This window comes from Apteryx rowi, unplaced genomic scaffold (genome assembly GCF_003343035.1).
Source record: "Apteryx rowi isolate R43461 unplaced genomic scaffold, aptRow1 scaffold_373, whole genome shotgun sequence".
Taxonomy (NCBI): Eukaryota; Metazoa; Chordata; class Aves; order Apterygiformes; family Apterygidae; genus Apteryx; species Apteryx rowi.
In genome coordinates this window covers 104,907-121,708 of record NW_020450230.1, presented here as the reverse complement: position 1 = coordinate 121,708, position 16,802 = coordinate 104,907, and the positions used below count along the sequence as shown (strand labels likewise).

Sequence of the window (16,802 nt, the reverse complement as noted above, 5' to 3'; positions counted from 1 at the left end):
CCTTYTAGCTCCATCTGTGAAAAAAAAACCTCTTAAATATGAGAGAGATGCTGTTCATCTCCTGGCTGTACTACTTTTTATGAAAAATGTCAAAGCACATTGCCAAAACATTAATGGCAAGATAAAATGCATCAACCTAATTCTGTAGAAGGAGAAAGATAAACCAAAGTACAGTTGAAGAGAAATCTTCATAAGAGTTTGAGACTGTAAGAATTTCTTCAGGGCAGCAAGGTGTTAAATCAGCTTTTTTCAGACAGCAGTCAGTAAGGTTCACAGAAAATATTAAAGGGGACATTATGTGGAAAAGAGTGGAAACAGATAAAGGAAGCTACAAAGTTGTTCTTTACAGAGTAAGGCTAGTGGGTGTTAATCCCCAGGAAATGCAGAGAAAACTAGGTACAGAGTAACATTTCTTTAGAATCCAAAGTAATCTTTTTGTAATAAGGATGCTCCTTTTTTCTCTGAACTTGATACAGATAGAGGTGTGAACTAATAAGTGTGTATCAACAAATTGTATTTGCTCAGAAATGAATATTTTTACATGTTTTTAATGTGTTCTAATTGAGTCCTAAGAGAGTCTTGGAGGAGCAATTTTAGATGGCTGAAGTCCGCCTCTCTTCCTTGGCTGAGAGTTCYCATGTTTTAACTCAGGTTATACTGTTTCTCTTACCTCCTATAAACAGAGTCCATACAAAACCAGATACTGTCAGTATCTTTGGGAATATGAATACATATTGGTATGGTATATACAGTTGCCGCAAAAGAAGGTGGGAGTGAAATAAATATGACAAGCCAGGCTTCCATAACTTTTTTTTTTTTAATTATTATTACTTTCCCACTTTATTGGTAGTTAGCATTTATTTTGAATAATAAACTGATACTAGATACCTATTTTTGTTGCAATCGAAGATGTTGGTTTTGGCAGGGACTCTTCCAAGTTTTCCTGTGGTGCCATGCAGTGCTCCTCAGAACCTGACTTTTAAACTTTGGGTAGTGTTCTAAATGTGGCTGGACTGTGTGTTTGGGCAGAGTCTTTCGTTTTCTGAGGTATTTGGGTCCAATTTCTGGGTGTTTTCATAAATTTCATGAGTACCTAGTGCATTGGGTGGTACTCTTTCAGAAACTGAAATGAGCTCATAAGTTTGTAAGCCATCTGCCCAATGTTTGTGTTACACTTTGTGTACTATAAAGCCTAACAAGGGTAATCCATTAAAAAACTTCTGGGTATAAGTTTACACYGAAAAAGCATCTTTGTTGTCACTAGTATTGAAAGCCACTAGCTGCAGAGTCCCAGTGCAGCAATTTACAAAGCGTTTTGAAAAGTAGTCTTGACTGAAGAGTTTTAAAAGCAATTCTAGGCTCTAAACTTGGTCCTGGATCATGTGCTTTGGAGTGACAGTAGAAAAAGATGGCATATTTGATTTAGACAGGAGCTTGTATATGAGTGCACGATTTTCTTACAGTGTTTAAGATCTGCCTAATATATTGACTTTACTGGCAAGGGTATATTCTGCCTTCTGAGAACATATCCAAATCCCAAGTTCTTTTTTATGTTTAAAGAGGAGTCTGATTCTAGAAAGGAAGTTTGTTTTTTCAATTCCATATATATTTGCTATGTGATTTCTATTACAATATGCTGATCAAATTCACCTCAATTCTTCCTTTAGTACTAATGCTATACTTTAATTTTAAAAGAGTGAATTTTACTTTTCCTTAAGTTTACTGTCTTTGAGACAGAAAGCTGAACAGAGTAGTATGTAACTGCTTTTACCTTATTTCTGTAATGGTATCTGTATTTCTCTCTCTGGCTGTTACCTTTCTGTTGCTACTTTTAGAAGTCTTTATTTTGGGTAAAATTCAGATAGTCTTTCATTTTTCACCCCAAAAAATTTACAGAAATGTCAAAATAGTATTAGTAATGGTTCTGGCTGGCTATGTCTCCACATGCAGATCTCAGTGCTGATTATCCCTGATGACAGCAGGTTTCATTAAAAATCAGAGATCAGCAGGGTTTATAGCTGGGTAAGATCTCCTATGTGGCTCTAGATGAAAGCACTACAGTACTTCACCAATACAGCCACTAAATCAAAATTATTTAATTTTTAGCATGATAATGAAATGATTTCTCTTTTACCAGACTGGTGGAGAAGGTAGAGGGAACAAGCATTTCTTTTTTCAATTGTAAATATGAGATTTGAATTCAGTGACTTGATTTTGAATTACTGATTTTTAATGAAAAACTGAAAAGCATGAACAGAAGTTGATTTTCTTCCCAAAACAACATTTTTCAAAAAAAAAAGAAAAGTTTAAGATTAAAAACTAAATCTATCTACGTGTCAGAATTTGCTGATGATATCATTATGTTTTCAGTGGTATTTGTCATTTTTAACCTGAACTATATTTGCTGTGGAAGTGAATGCATCTTGTAGGAAATCCTAGGAAAACCCAAATAATTGTTTTTCAGGATGTAAATCTTCAGAAATCTCCTGGGACTTGCATTCTATTTGTTCAACTTTGCTTTTGATTTTTGGATGCAACAAAAGATGATTTGGCTTTGTCAGAGCTATGCCAATCAATATTATAGATAAAGTTGTTATTTAAAATGATGTTCTTCAAAATGTATTCTTTTTCTCAATTTATGAACTCATTCATCCTCTAATGCTATGGAGAGTTTTGCCAGGCAGGACATTCAACATTCATTATATCATCCAAAGTGATTCACAGCAACCCATACTTCTGGGTGTAGCTCTGCTTCTTTGATTCAGATTGTTCTAGAAAAACTAAAAGTCTTGGAAATTTTTGTGAGCTGAAAACTGGTGAAGCTGAAACTTTTCCTCTTACATCACATTCCTCATAAATGCAGTTCTGCAATACAAGAGCAATACAAGGCTAAACATTCTGGTGTTTAGGTAACAGAATAATAAGTTAATAGACCAGAGGTAGCACTGAGGCTATGCATTTTAGTTTGGTTTTTGGTTTGTTTGTATGTATTAATGGAAGTACAATACAGGTTTAAAATTGGAAGTGCAGGTATTGTGGCAGGTGTTTGGGTGCGAGTGGGCACCTGAGGATTTTGAGTCAGAAGGTCAGAAGAGAGAGCACAGGGTGGGAGGCAGTAGCACCAGATCCCCCAAACCTGCAGCGTGCGCAGCTGAGGGCAGCCCTCTTTGGCCTCCACCCTCCTTGGGAGCCCAACAGCTTTCTGTGCCACATCTGCCCTTTCAGCAACAGCTGTTTAGGGCTAGCTCAGCCTCTGTGGCTCTGCCCATCACTGCATTTGGAGGGTGTCCGTTCCCCCTCCGCCTTGAGAGGTGCCATCGTCCCACATCTGGTAGCTTTGGCCTGTTGGCTCCTCGCCCAATGCCTGAGCCTGCGGGTTTTCTGCTACTGAGCAGGGTCGCCACTGGAACAGGCCCATCATCAGGAGGATAAAGCTAACTTGTCTCGTGGCAGTCTGAGCCCAACTCGGGTTCACTGCTAACAGGTGAGCAGCCCAGCGTTTGGTGAATTCTGCTTTACAGTGATAGGAAACAGCAACATGGACTGAAACAACTTTGCTCTGCTCTGGGCTGCTGCTGCCAGGCAGTTTCCTCTATGGTAGCTTTTCTGACATCTTTTGCTTACAGCCCAGAAGGTCAGAAGACCTTGAGGCTGCACCAACGTGGTCTGTATTCCCACTGAGAATCAAGACCAAGTGTACTTTTGCCCTTTTGCTTCACAGGAGGCTTGTGTCCTCCCTGAGCTGGCCTCAGGGCATCTCAGGTGGGGAAGATTTGACATGTCACCACATGTTGGCTGGCAACCCTCTGTGAGGCGAGGGGCATGAGGTGCAGCGTGTCACAGTGGCTGGCTGCCTGTGGTGCAGACGGCTGGTGGCCCCAGTGTGTTGGTGCTCCACGCGGGATGAGGTGGCTGGAGAGAGCAGTGCTGTGCGTGGGGAGTCCCGCCAGGACGAGGAGACGGGGAGCACCCGAGGTGAGGACCTGCCTTGGCTCCCAGGGCGCAGGCTGCCCTTGTGGCATGAGCCAGGGGTGCTGGCAGTCTGCTGGGCTCTGTGTGCTGAAGTTCAGGCCTTGAGTTACTGAAGCTCTTGCCAGGCTCTCCAGGCAGGGTCCTGATGTATGTCCAGACGGACTGGAGCGTTTCTCAGCAGTCCCACTTAACCTGGTTTTAAGAACAGTTAACTATAGCAGATAGAGAGTAATGCTTGAAACACTAGAAATTCTTAATTGAAATCTCATGATCTTTGAAACAATGCACACTTTTCAAAGGAGAGCCCTAAAACCAATACAGCTTTTGTTCTTTGTGCATCAGTTTTCGTAATGCATAATGGATGAGCCCTTAGTTTCTGCTTATGTTCTGTGTTTTTCTCTTTAGAGTTTTAATTACGGTTTATGTTGTTTTAATTATTAGAACGTCATGTTATGAAACTGATGTACCAATTATATTTCTTCAGGCATCGAAGATGTTGCCAACAGAAGAGTGAAACTTCGAAATTTATTTAAAAAAGAAAAAAAGATTGCAAAAAGGATTTGTGATTAGAAGAAATGAGCATAATGTGTAGAGCAAAAATATGTTCTTTTGGTTATAAAATGCTCTTAATTGTCATTTTAAAAGCGTTTGGAATAGGATTGCATATGTTTGTGTATCCGAGGAAAAGGGAAAGATTGTATTTAAATTCCATAAGTGTTAAAATATGAAACATTTTGTTGTTATATGTTGGTGTGTGGAAACCTTAGATCCTTTTCCACAATACGAACATATGCTCTTGTATGTACAAATAATGGTTATTATGTATAATAATGGTTARTAACCATTATGGTAATAATGGTTATAGGAATGGTTATTTTTAATTAACAAACCTAAGGTATAAGGGAAATGTCTAAGGTATAAGGGAAACGTCTTTGTTTCTTCTTTTTGAAGATTTCTTCTCCAGGCTTTGAGACAGTAGTTCAGCCTTTCTGGCTGCTTCTTGTAAGAGAAAATCAGTACTAATTGGAAGCAGTGGGGTGTGAGTGGAACTAGTAGAGGTAAATGCTCTCCAAATTATCCAGCAGGACTTTGAGACCTTGGCTCAGTAACTGAATTGAAGTAAATATTCCTGCAGAGGATGGTGCTGCCTTTGTGCTGCTACTGTTTCATCTCTGGCAGATGGGGTGGGGACAAAATTAGACATGCTGAAAGTAGCAGCATAGTTATTTTGCTGCAGAAAAATTTCTGAAAGATTGACAGAGGTCAGTGTRCTGACAGAATGTAAGGTTGTTAGACTTTCAGTGAAATACTAGGGACAGGACGAGCATATCTGTTGTGAGCAGACTGCCTTCTGAAATCTAGACAATCATATTAGTCTCTAATGGGCCTAAATGGAGTACTTTCAGAAAATTGTGTATATGAATACATGCACATTTAAGGCATTCCACTGCTAAACACCCAACCCTGAAATACTGAGTTTTCAAAGTTAGGTATCTAAGCCCATACTTAGACATCTCAGTAGGGATGGTTGATTTTCTGACGTATTGAACACTTGCAACTCCCACTTTGAAACATGTGCTTTGTTTGCTTTGTTGCATTCTTTTCCCTGGAAGGTCATTAGCTACAGGTTAGGACAGTAAAATAAATATCATATAGTCACATCAGTAAGTAAAAGTACTTAGTTGCTGGGGATGGGTTTTTTGTAACTAGGGATTTCTGATGGAAAAATTTGTCTACTGGGTTTTTTTCTGCCTTGCCGTAACGTCAAACTAACATAATGCTGCTTTCTGATAAGAGTATCCATCTAAGTATACAAACAGTAAAATAACATTTTCTGCTGCTACCAGAATAGCTTATACTCATCTAAGTTGATGACAGGAATTTGATTGTATTAAATCCTAGGTGAAGAACTATCTCTAGATACAGAAAATTTTGTATATGTAAAGATTAATTTATGCATTTTATCTATTTATTTGTATTTTTATTAAATGTAAATGGAAGTACTGATTCAGGTTTTTTTCAGTCTTTCAGAAACACTCAAAGACATCCATAAATACCCCCAAACATATGGAATTATGTAATAATTTATATATAAGTATAACTGAATACAAGTTAATTGCCAGATGCCTCAGAAAAAATTATTTGATTWTTTCCCTATGAACAAAGGAAAAATGTAAGGCTCTGTGCTATATCTGGAAAGCCAGTCCTGTGAATGAGGATCTGCACAATAAAGATTTGAGAACATTTTCAAAAGATTGACTTGGTGACCTTAAAAAGTTACCACTCCATAGCTGAGGCAGATCACTGTTAATGAAATGAAGAAGCCCGCACCAGGTTCTCACAGTTACTTTCTGTCAGCGAGAGATGGGCACATCCTTGGGTGCGCTGTCGGATCTCTTGCAATCATCTGAATGTAACCTAAAGTGAAGGTTGTTTTGGGTGTTTATGAAGGTAATCTTGAAGACAGGGCCCAATTTGCTAAAGATAGCTTTTGTTTCTTCTTTTAGATGAAAGAAGCTTCCAAATGTGAATTTTGGTCTCTTTTTTCTTCTGGTGCTTGTAGAATTCAAAGTTTTTCAGTAAGTGCATTTAAAGCCATAGCAGTGGTTGCTGGAGCTTACACAGATTATTTTCTGCAGAGCGAAGTGATACTTTTAGCTTTCACTCATCAACATCTCTTCATCCATTGTTATCTTGAAAATTGTGTTGGGAGCCTAGAAATGCCTTAACAATATTCATAAGCTTATCTTCTCAATAGAGAAGGACATTTTTATCTTTATTTTTAATCAAGTCGTTAGCRTGAAACTCAAAGATGTAATCATACCAGACTGGAATTGGGGTCAKGCCGTAGGCTAGCTTAATAGGAGGCTTCATGGCATGATGATGTATAGCCATTTCACAACAATGCCTTTAACTCAATATGTCTGCCCTTTAATTACATTTTAAATCTCACTTGAAAAGTTTTTATCATTATGTAAATTGCTCTGTAAATGCTCCCATTCTAAGACCCAATAAAAGTTCCGCTTATGCACTGGAAGAACAAATTATTTAAAAGTTTGATGGAAGGGCAGAGAGCTTCTTTCCCCTTCTTTTTCGTTGTAACTGATCTTGGTTATGTTAGCTAGGGTAGTCTATATAATAACAAAAATATATATTTACTCRCAGTTAGATTCATAGTATTAGTGGTTCTTCAGAATATATGTTTATTTTCCAGCTACACTTTTCTTTCTTCCAAACCATAGAACTGTATTAAAAATGGATTTCTGTGCATAAAGGTATATATTTTGTTGTACAAAATAGTTCCCAAAATCTTATCTGAATTGGTTGTATTTTGAACTGAAAATAAATCTAGTTGTTAGAAGAGCTGTTACATTTTAAAAGGGGAACTCCAGTGGGTCCAGTAGTGTCTCTCAAACCAGAAGAAATATTTTTCAGTGTGTTGTTCCATCACTGATCTAAAACACTGCATTTGCAACATAGAACTAGTGGTTTCTTTTATATATATATATATATGGTTTCAGTTTAAATACTGTGAAGGTAATGATCAGATCACAAGGATGGATTGTCATAAAGAGTGCAGTGCAAACTGTCCTATTCTTGCCAGAAGAAAAAGAAATAGATCAAATGCATCTTGCACTAAGGCTTACCACTCATGTACTTAAAATGCATTGGACTATCTGTGCTGTAGCCATTAATTCAAGTTCTCCAGAAATGTGTCACCACAAACCATTACAGCTAGCAGCTAGAAGAATAAGCCCTGATCCTGAAAGAGGTGTGTATGCACAGACCTTTGTGCCTTCCAAGGATACTGGAGACTTCAGGGACACTAAAAAAACTTCTCAAATCCTCTGAACCCTCACACAGAGTTTAGTGCTTCAGGCAAAATTAGAGATTCACAGGAATTTAGACATGTAACTAAGTGAAGGCATGTAGGTTGTTTAGTTTGACATCAGGTCCCTCAGGTGCCTATGCTGTGCTGGACAGAGTTGCAAAATGGTCCTACAGACTAGTGGCTCCAGTTCCTATATCTGTAGAAGCCATCAAGAGGTAAAAAGACATTAAAGGGGGAACCTTTTCTGGTTATACCAACTCAGCTTCCCTGTTGGTAGAACTTTGCAGGCTATGTCAGGGCCTTAGTGCCTTAGAGCCTTTCCGTCCCCGTTAAGTCTAGGGAACAGAAGGATATTCTTTATAATTGTCCTTTGCTCAGTAGTAGTGTTACAAGCAAAATGAAAAAAATAATTCTGATTTGAAACAGTAAGTTTGTATGTTCTGCCTTCTCCAGGCACCTGAAATGATGTTTAGTCAATCAGAATGCAAGATAAAAATGAAAGGAAGCATGCATTCTTAGTTTATTGTTTTTGAGATCACCACAAAAGAGCATAAAAAATAAGCTTTCACTCACAGAAGGTTGTATGTTAAAGAGAGAAAAGGAGGAAGGAAGGAAGGAAGGACAGATAAAGAGAGCAAGGAAGGAAAGGAGGAAAAGAAGGGAAGGAAGGAAGGCAAAGAAAGGAAGAAAGGGGAAGGAAGGAAAAGGGAGAAAGAAAGGGAAAAAGAAAAGAAAGTAAAAGGAAGAAAGGAAAAGGAAGGAAGGGAAAGAAAAAGGAAAAAAGGAAGAAAAGGAAGGAAGGAATGGAGACAAGGAAGGCAAAGAAAGGAAGAAAGAAAAGGAAGGAAGAAAAAGATAAGAGGAAGAAAAATGAAGGAAAGGAGGAAAGAAGGAGGAAAGGGAAGGGAAATAAAGGGAGAGAAAGAAGACAGTAAGGATAGCAGGAAAGAATAACGAATAATGGAAAAAGGTGTGATTGCATAATTCACGCCTGTTCACTCAGCATGAGAAATTTATATATACAAGCTTCTAATTTAAGCTATTTACAGTGTTTAGTTGTTTTTCATAAATCATTTAGAAAAAATGTTCTAGTAGTACCAATATTAAGAGGCCAGTTAATTCAGCTGACTACAGTGATAGGATCTTAGTTTTGTTTTGAGTAATTCTGTGATAGTTTTTCAAGCTATTTCAGTATTGATATCATAGAACTTCAGTACTCTAYGGTATAGTTCGTCTGAGGTATGTAAATAGCCATACAGGTATGATTTTCAGATTGTTTGAGTACATGTATGTAATTATGCAGGCTGACTTTACTTTTTTAATTACTACCAGTAAAGATCTTTTTTTCTTTCTTCTTTTCTTTCTTCTTTAATCAGGTGGTACTGTCTTTAATTTTCAGATCCATCTTGCCCTAATTAATTCCATTTATTTCATTAATATGTTAACTTTGTGCATTACCTAGAAAATGTAAAATGCTTCACTGGAAATGAAAAGCACAATTCCAAGGATAGAATTCAGTTTGTAGAGGTGGATTTAAGTGCTTTAATTTCTTAAATTATTACATAATTAATTTTGTTTCTACCTTGCATAAAAGATAAATGTTTTGTCAGCTGTGCTGCATTAATTTTCATGTCCAAGTCTGACTCGTGTAGTCCAACTAGTGTAACTAATTACTTCTTTCAAGGACTTTATTTTATTTCCAATCTTTTATTAAGGAAAATGAAGTAGAATAAGCCACACACATTACCAATCCCCCTGTGATGAACTGTCAAAAATCATGGCAGATTTTGCCATGTGTCATGGCAAGATGACACAAATAAAATGTCCTTTATACATCATGCCTATATGTATTGCTTGTGGGATAAGGAGATATTGACACTGATTAGTTAATTATTTCTGATAAAGTATCCCAGACCATGCTGAATTCTTATAAGAATAACTCTGCTATGTGGAGGCTGACAAGACTTTCAGTGCACTGGGTTTTGCGGAGATGGCTCAGCTGTGTTTTACAGGGTTCTGTGTGAGATAAAACATATGGTGCCACAGGTGAATTTCTTTTACCTACCAAAAAGATCAGGAAGAGAAGTTAAGGCAGTGAGAATGTGTACTTTTATGAAGAATGCTAAACAGTTCCAAGTGAGAGAGCTGGGTTTGACAGGGAAGAAATATATTCATCCCCTAGCTTTATGGCAATATTGGGGTTACTATCTTGCAGCTATCCTATACCTCTCCCCTGAAATCATGCATAGAGGTTTCAAGGGCACAGGAAAAAAGGACAAATTTCCTCTCCCTGTTTTGCCCCAGAAGATTCATCGTTCCTCTCAAGACAAGTTTATTTAATCTCTTTATCATTTTTAGTTCTGTTACTGAAATCCTAATGACTTTCAAATCTGTTTCAACATCAAGGAAGAATACACAATGTAAGCTAGTCATTGTGTCATTTATGAAAAAAGTCTTCTAACCTTTGATATAAAACTGAGTTCTGTCTAGATTGAACAGAATTATTCCATAGTGTAAATACTATATAGATCTATTCTGTAGAGTAAATGCACCTTTCTAAGTGTGTAGAAACTTGTTGTAAATATTCAGCAAGGTGCCTATGATCAAACATTTTACTGCATTTCAAGATCTAACTCTAGAGTTCATTTTAATAAAGGAGGATTTTGCTATACAATTTTTAGGCAAATCTGCCATTGATTGGGGTGGCAGTTCGGCTCACTCTAAGGACTAAACTGTGCTCAAATGAAATGGAGACTTGAATATTAACTTATGCTAATAATCCATACTCATTGATGTGTTACTATAGCCAATGTATTTTTTTGTGATTCATGTTTTATTTTGCTGCCTGCTCTTTTTAAGAGACCGTATTTCCTCGCAGCACAAGTAATAACCGCTAAATAAATACCGCAAAAATGCAGTATACAGAGTCAAAATCTAATTGTAACTCACATCATTTCAGTAGAATTATACTGGGATTGATTTTCATCCTCTGCAGTTCCTACCTAAGTTTGGACGTGTTGGAAAAGATAAAAATGCTACAAATATGCTGTATTTAGTCTATATTCTGTCTCTTGGTATGATGTGTAATGCCAGTATAATTTCACAGACATCTTAGCCATTTGTAAGATGAAATGGATTCTCACCCTTTATCCTTGTCAAGAAAAAGAATCTAGTTCATATTGATCTTTCACTCGTATTTTTGAAACATGGGAATTACTTATTTCAGAAGACAAGTGCAGGTGTATAGATCTTTGTTTTGCCTGCGCTCTGCTTCCCGTGGGCCTTGAGGGAGTCCCAAAGGAGAGACGGGAAAGGCACCAACCACAATGATGTAGCTGCCGTTGTTGTTGTCGTGCCGCTTTGTCCCTCAGCATCAGTCTGCTGCGTAGCTGCAATAAGCTACTTTTAGGAGCATTAGAGAATACACAGTTTACGACAGTAGTTTGGAGTAAGGAAAATGAGGACTTGAATAATAAGCTTGTGCTAAGAGTACTTCACTTTTCACATGTTTGTTGCCCCGTTAATGATACTAGATGTCCCATTTGATACTAGATAGCAGTCTGAAATAAAAAGAATATGGCTTGATTTTATCATCAGAAATGTGTATGTGTGAGGAGAAAAGCAGGGAATGTGCAGACTATGAGACAGTTTTGTAAAGGCAAGAAAAATGTGAAAGTGAATTTTTGTAAAATTCTGTGTTATGAAGTGCCAAGAAGGCATTGATTTGACAGTTTCCTGTTACAAAGAGGTATTTGACATACATATTTCATGGCGCATGTTGTTCTTGCTGAGGAAGAGACAATTGTCTCCAAGGCCACCCTAAAAATTAAGAATTTTGTGGACTAGGAACTGCATATGATAATTTTTTCTGAGCGATGGATTTATCTGTGTTAAATGTGAAAGGACTGTAAAGATATAAAGACACTAAAAGTGAACTTTTTTACAGTGAAATTTATCCTTTCCTGAATAYTAATTTGGCTATGTTCATCACTTTTGGTTTATTTAACTGAAAGACTGACATTATTAAAGTCTTCAAATACATACACAGGGAGAAAGAAATTGGATAATAGAGTATTCTTTAGTGAAGAAAATGAAAATAAAATACTGCACCTGGAAGATGAAGCTAGAAAAATTTAGACTTGAAATCAAGTACAAATTTTCAAGAAATGGCATTTAAACCTAGAATATTTAATCCATGATTCAGTGCCTTATTAATGGCATTTTAAAAATCAAAATAGGCTGTTTCTCTGAAACATACATTCTGGAAAATTCTGTTTGCCTTTATAATCTAGGACTTTTCATAAAAGTGGTTTTGTATACTCTTTGAGGATGGGAACATACATGTGTGTTTATATAAATGTACACATTTATCACCCATGTAATACTCAGCCAGCTTTCCCTAAACTCCCTAGCACATATAAATACCTCCTGATTGTCAGTCACAACGTAYTTTTTTGTCTCCTTTGAAGAACCGTATGAATTCTTTGTCTTTCTGTTGAGGGCTGAATCTTGTTTTTCCCAAATTTATATCCATATTAGAGACAAGTCTTCTACAAAAAAAAAGAAAAACAAAAACTTCCTTTCCTTTCTTCTCGCTTAAAATAGGCACAAATTTACTATGGGTCCTAAGAGACTCTTAGCTCTCATTCCCTAAAAATTCCCAGCCTGTGTGTCAGGTCATATGATGAAATCTGCATTCTCCGCTCTTRGATTGGGACTGCCCTTGCTACATTAGTGCCTGTGCTAACAAAAAAGCTTCATTTTTATGAGTATTTAACATACATAACTAAATACAATTTTTATAGTACAGTTGCATTCTGCAGGATGACTACTGGTACRTTCCAAACCTATTCCGAACTACTTTAGTGCTAGGATGATCACAGCTAAAGTAAGATACTTGGATGAGAACTCCTACTACTGTCCTGCCCTGTTCTGTACATTCCTAACCTCTTACAAAATTTCTCCAAATACAGTGCTAGTAGTTGCTGTGAGAGGAACAGGTATCCAGCAAAGTACTGCAAATAACATTTGGAACAGCAGTAGGTAGACAGGGAAAATCTAGACATGATTCAGTGCAGCTAACATTGCTCTTAAAACATCAAATAAAACCAATTCAATTAGGAACACACTAAATAGGCAAGGTGTGCACTTCCCTCCTGCAAAGTCATCCTTCTTCAAAAGAAAATTAGAACCAGTTCCCACTAGGGCCTGTCCATGATGCTCAGCAAGCCCTGGGTCTTGCTCTCGAATGCCATAAATCACTTCCCTTTTCACACATTGTCGCCAGCGCTCCCATTCCAGCAAGCAAGAGACCAGAGCCAGAAATGTTAGTGCCCAAGCTCCCCACAAGAAAATGCAAAGCTTTATTCACTAGGTCAGTGCACTTCTTTGTTTGAAAGTAATAGTATTTTTGGGCATGCATGGCTACATATAGAGTGTGTGTGTGCTAATGTACGTATGTGCTTAAATTATTATTATTTTTTAATCTTATTTAAAGAGCTGTATTCAGCCACGGTTCTGTGCAGAATGAATCTGTAACCTTGTGGAGCTGGAGCACACAAATGTCTCAGAGAAGGGCAGCCGCCACACAAAGGCCCCATTGAGTGTGTGGGCAGATAGGAATGCCGGTACCCGGCAGCTCTCGAAAGAATGTTCTTTTGGCAGGAGCAGCCTTGCTAAAAATGAGGGGGAAAGATGAATTCAGAATGTAGCTGGCCTGCAATTACAAAATGATAAGAAAAGTTGGCTGTTCAACACGAGCTGCCAATTGCATATTCTGGGGCCTTGCTATTCTCAGTCCCTCCTACAGCCATGGCCCTGACCAGTGTTTTGATATAGCACAAAGTGGCTGTTTATTGCTACTGAGGGCTGAGGCCCGTGGTCTGAAATGCAGTCTGTCAACAGAATGTAAGTGAATTTGGCATTTTAAAGCTCTGCTGCTGCAGAAGCTTAGTTTTCTTGGAGTTACCATGCAGCAGGACCGGTGTTGCAGTCCCCAGTTCAAACTGAAAATGTTGCACAGGAAGACGTATCACGTGAAGGTCAGCCTTACCTGAGATCCTGAGGGTGGTTTTTTTTCTTGTCAGCACAGTAAATATGGCTTGTCCTTGCATATTGGTTGCCTATCAAAGGCTAGACTTTTAACTTCTTAAATTTAGTTCAGAATGCTCTGTATGGAAAAAAAAAGGCATTATTTGAGGAAAATGGCCTTCACATTAAAGTGAAGTATGGCTGTATGTACAGTATACGTTATTGTCATCAAAAGAGTAATCAACATCTGTGTTAACTCTGTGTTGCACTGTGGATTTTTTCACTCTTTTGGGAAGTGATAGTTTCTATGATTTCGTAAGAAATCACATTTATTGTTTTCTATTGCTTCCGTAGGATCTTCAGGCAGAAATTGATGCTCATACTGACATCTTCCACAACCTGGATGAAAACGGGCAGAAAATCCTAAGATCCTTGGAAGGCTCTGATGATGCAGCCTTGTTGCAGCGACAGCTGGATAACATGAACTTCAGATGGAGTGAGCTTAGGAAAAAATCTCTAAACATTAGGTAGGACCCAAATGAAAAGTGAAAGCGCAATTGGTGTGTAAGATGGAATAGTGCCTTTTTCCAGTGTAAGGGTTTAATTTTGTTTCTGATAGTGCTATTTTTATGCATTTTGAAATGACTTGTGCTATTTTGAATGTTGGTTTAATTTTGTAAGAAAGATTAGCTTTTTTGGTGTGGAAATGATAGTAGAGGATTAGGATTTGAGGCATATGATGAAGTTTTATAATTACAGAAGGAGAGATTAGCATGTTTAAACAGTAACTCTACCCTCTGTAAATGTAGGCTTTTTCTAGAGATGGGTATGACTTATAAATGAGTCACAAAAGCAAGTGATTAAACAACCTATATTTATGGTAAGCATTATTTCTAACGCTGCTATTTTCAGTGCAAAACTAAGAATAGCCTTGCAAATGAGAAGATGTATTATTTAAGATTTTGGCTTTTGTCGGGAGAGTGGGCAGAATTCCCGACTAAAATCCAAGGGTAAAAAGAAATCCGTAGGTGTCATGAGAGAAAAACTTCTCCTTGCAAGGAAAAATATAATAAATTGTAATGTTACAAAAGATGAAGTGAAGGTACAGGCTTCAATGGGCTGAAGATTTATTTTCAGAAGAAACTGTACAGGAAGCTTTTCTTCAAAAATATGTCCTTTACAATAGACAGCCCAGCTCCATTGCATTCAGTCTCAAGCATTTTTTCATTTGCTTTCTTGCTGTATGTTGGTGGTAGTTCAGAGGGCAGCAAAAGGCAGGAGTGTTTTTCAAAGTAATGTATGAAATATTAGCTTTTTTCAGCTCAGGCCCTGAGGGAGGTCAGTCTGTGTAATGACAAAAGCCATCTTCATAACATCAATCATTAAAAATAAATGAAGACTGTGAGACTGAAAAGATATTAGTAGCTAAAGAAAAAAAGAAGACACACTCCTCCTTTTTTTCTGAGGAGCAAAAGAAAAGGGATATAACCCTTCAAAGTCTCTCTGAGATTTTTTTTCTTCAGATGCCTTTTACCCATGAACTTACCAAAATAAAAAGATGTYTGAGAAGAGAGAAACAGCAAGTTGAACAAATATCAGTAACTGAATATATGGGAGTTTCTGTATTTCAGTTTTTGCAGTTCATTGTATTGCTGTCATTAATCAAGTCAAAGATAATAACCCTTGCTTTCGGTAAAAGGTTCAAGATGTTCAACAACATATTGATCAGGATAAGAAACAGGCCGTATCTTTTAAAACATTCAATTTAAATATTATTGGCCACCTAACCAGATGAATAAGCTATTCTCAGTCACTAGGAGCTATTTCTTTTCATCACGCAATATGGCACAGATTTCATCATGAGCAATGCTCACGCAGAAGAGGTATAAAAGCAGAAATATTAGATGTCCCACCCGTCCCACTTTATCTTCACTAAACAAGCCTCTTTATTTTTCTTAAGTTTTAGACTGCTGGAGCAAAAAACCCATGCTCTTGCTCAGTTTAGGTGAGGCATTCTTTTCTAAATCCAGTGCACTTCAATTAGATAAAAGAAATGGTAGATATCAAGAGAAGACAAGTTCACTTCCACTGCCACCCTTTTTTCATTCTGATTAGTCAACAAAAAGTGTTAACAAACACTTTCTTTGTTTTAAAGAATTCATTTTTAAAACTGTCTTCATATTATCTGTTTTGCCTACAGATGCTTGAACAAAACTATATGTATATGACAGTGTGTGTATAATGTACATGACTGTACACGCATATATACATATATTCACAAAGCTGAAGGAAGGGCAGAACAAGATGGGTTCTGGGGGAACCATTTGCCAAGCTGAGGAAGGTCAGAGCGGAGCAGTAGTAGTGAAGCCTCTTGCTATCTCTGGGTGCTAAGCTCTCCGCTTCTTACAGCAGGGCTGTGGAAGAAATGATGACCCTGGTGTTCGCCCCTAGTTGCTGACCTTGTTTGGAGGGGGTGGAAGTTTGCATATGGGGCGATTAATGTGGGAGACGGGAGTTAACTTGATACAAAGACCTGACCCCTTCRCTATGTCTCCTCCAAAAACTCTGGATGCCTGTGCTCCTTGCTCTTGCTGTTTGTTCTGCAGCCACTCCACCACCGCCCTGCTCCCCCTGCGGCTTTCCAGGGCAGCCCGTGACTTGGGCAGCCTGCAGCCTTGGTGTAAGAGATTGGATATTGCTGGGTCCATAGACTATTTCAAAGAAATACAGCTGGCCTTGCCCGCAGCGATTCCTTGTTTCCATATCTAACCGAGTAGTAAGGTCCGCAAAGCAGTGGGTCCGTGTTCATCGCATTTCTTTATAGCCCATTCTATATGAAGTATAGAAGTAGGATTTTCACTATCAGAAAATATGTGACTTTATACTCAGTCTCTGAAAGTGCAGAGTAATGGTATATAAACAAAGCCGGAAGTTAGAAAAGAATGTGTTAAAAATCTATTTTTATTTG

General features: G+C 37.8%; 1 protein-coding gene across 1 annotated transcript in view; it reads left to right on the top strand.

Annotated features, from left to right (window-relative positions):
• Positions 1-16,802, top strand: part of LOC112969900 (dystrophin) — a gene marked incomplete at its 3' end in the record, with an annotated part of 817,409 nt that overhangs the window by 713,464 nt on the left and 87,143 nt on the right. Inside the window, exon 51 of the mRNA XM_026073700.1 lies at positions 14,189-14,361. Coding sequence (XP_025929485.1) covers positions 14,189-14,361 — 173 coding nt within the window. The remainder of the gene's footprint in view (positions 1-14,188; positions 14,362-16,802) is intronic.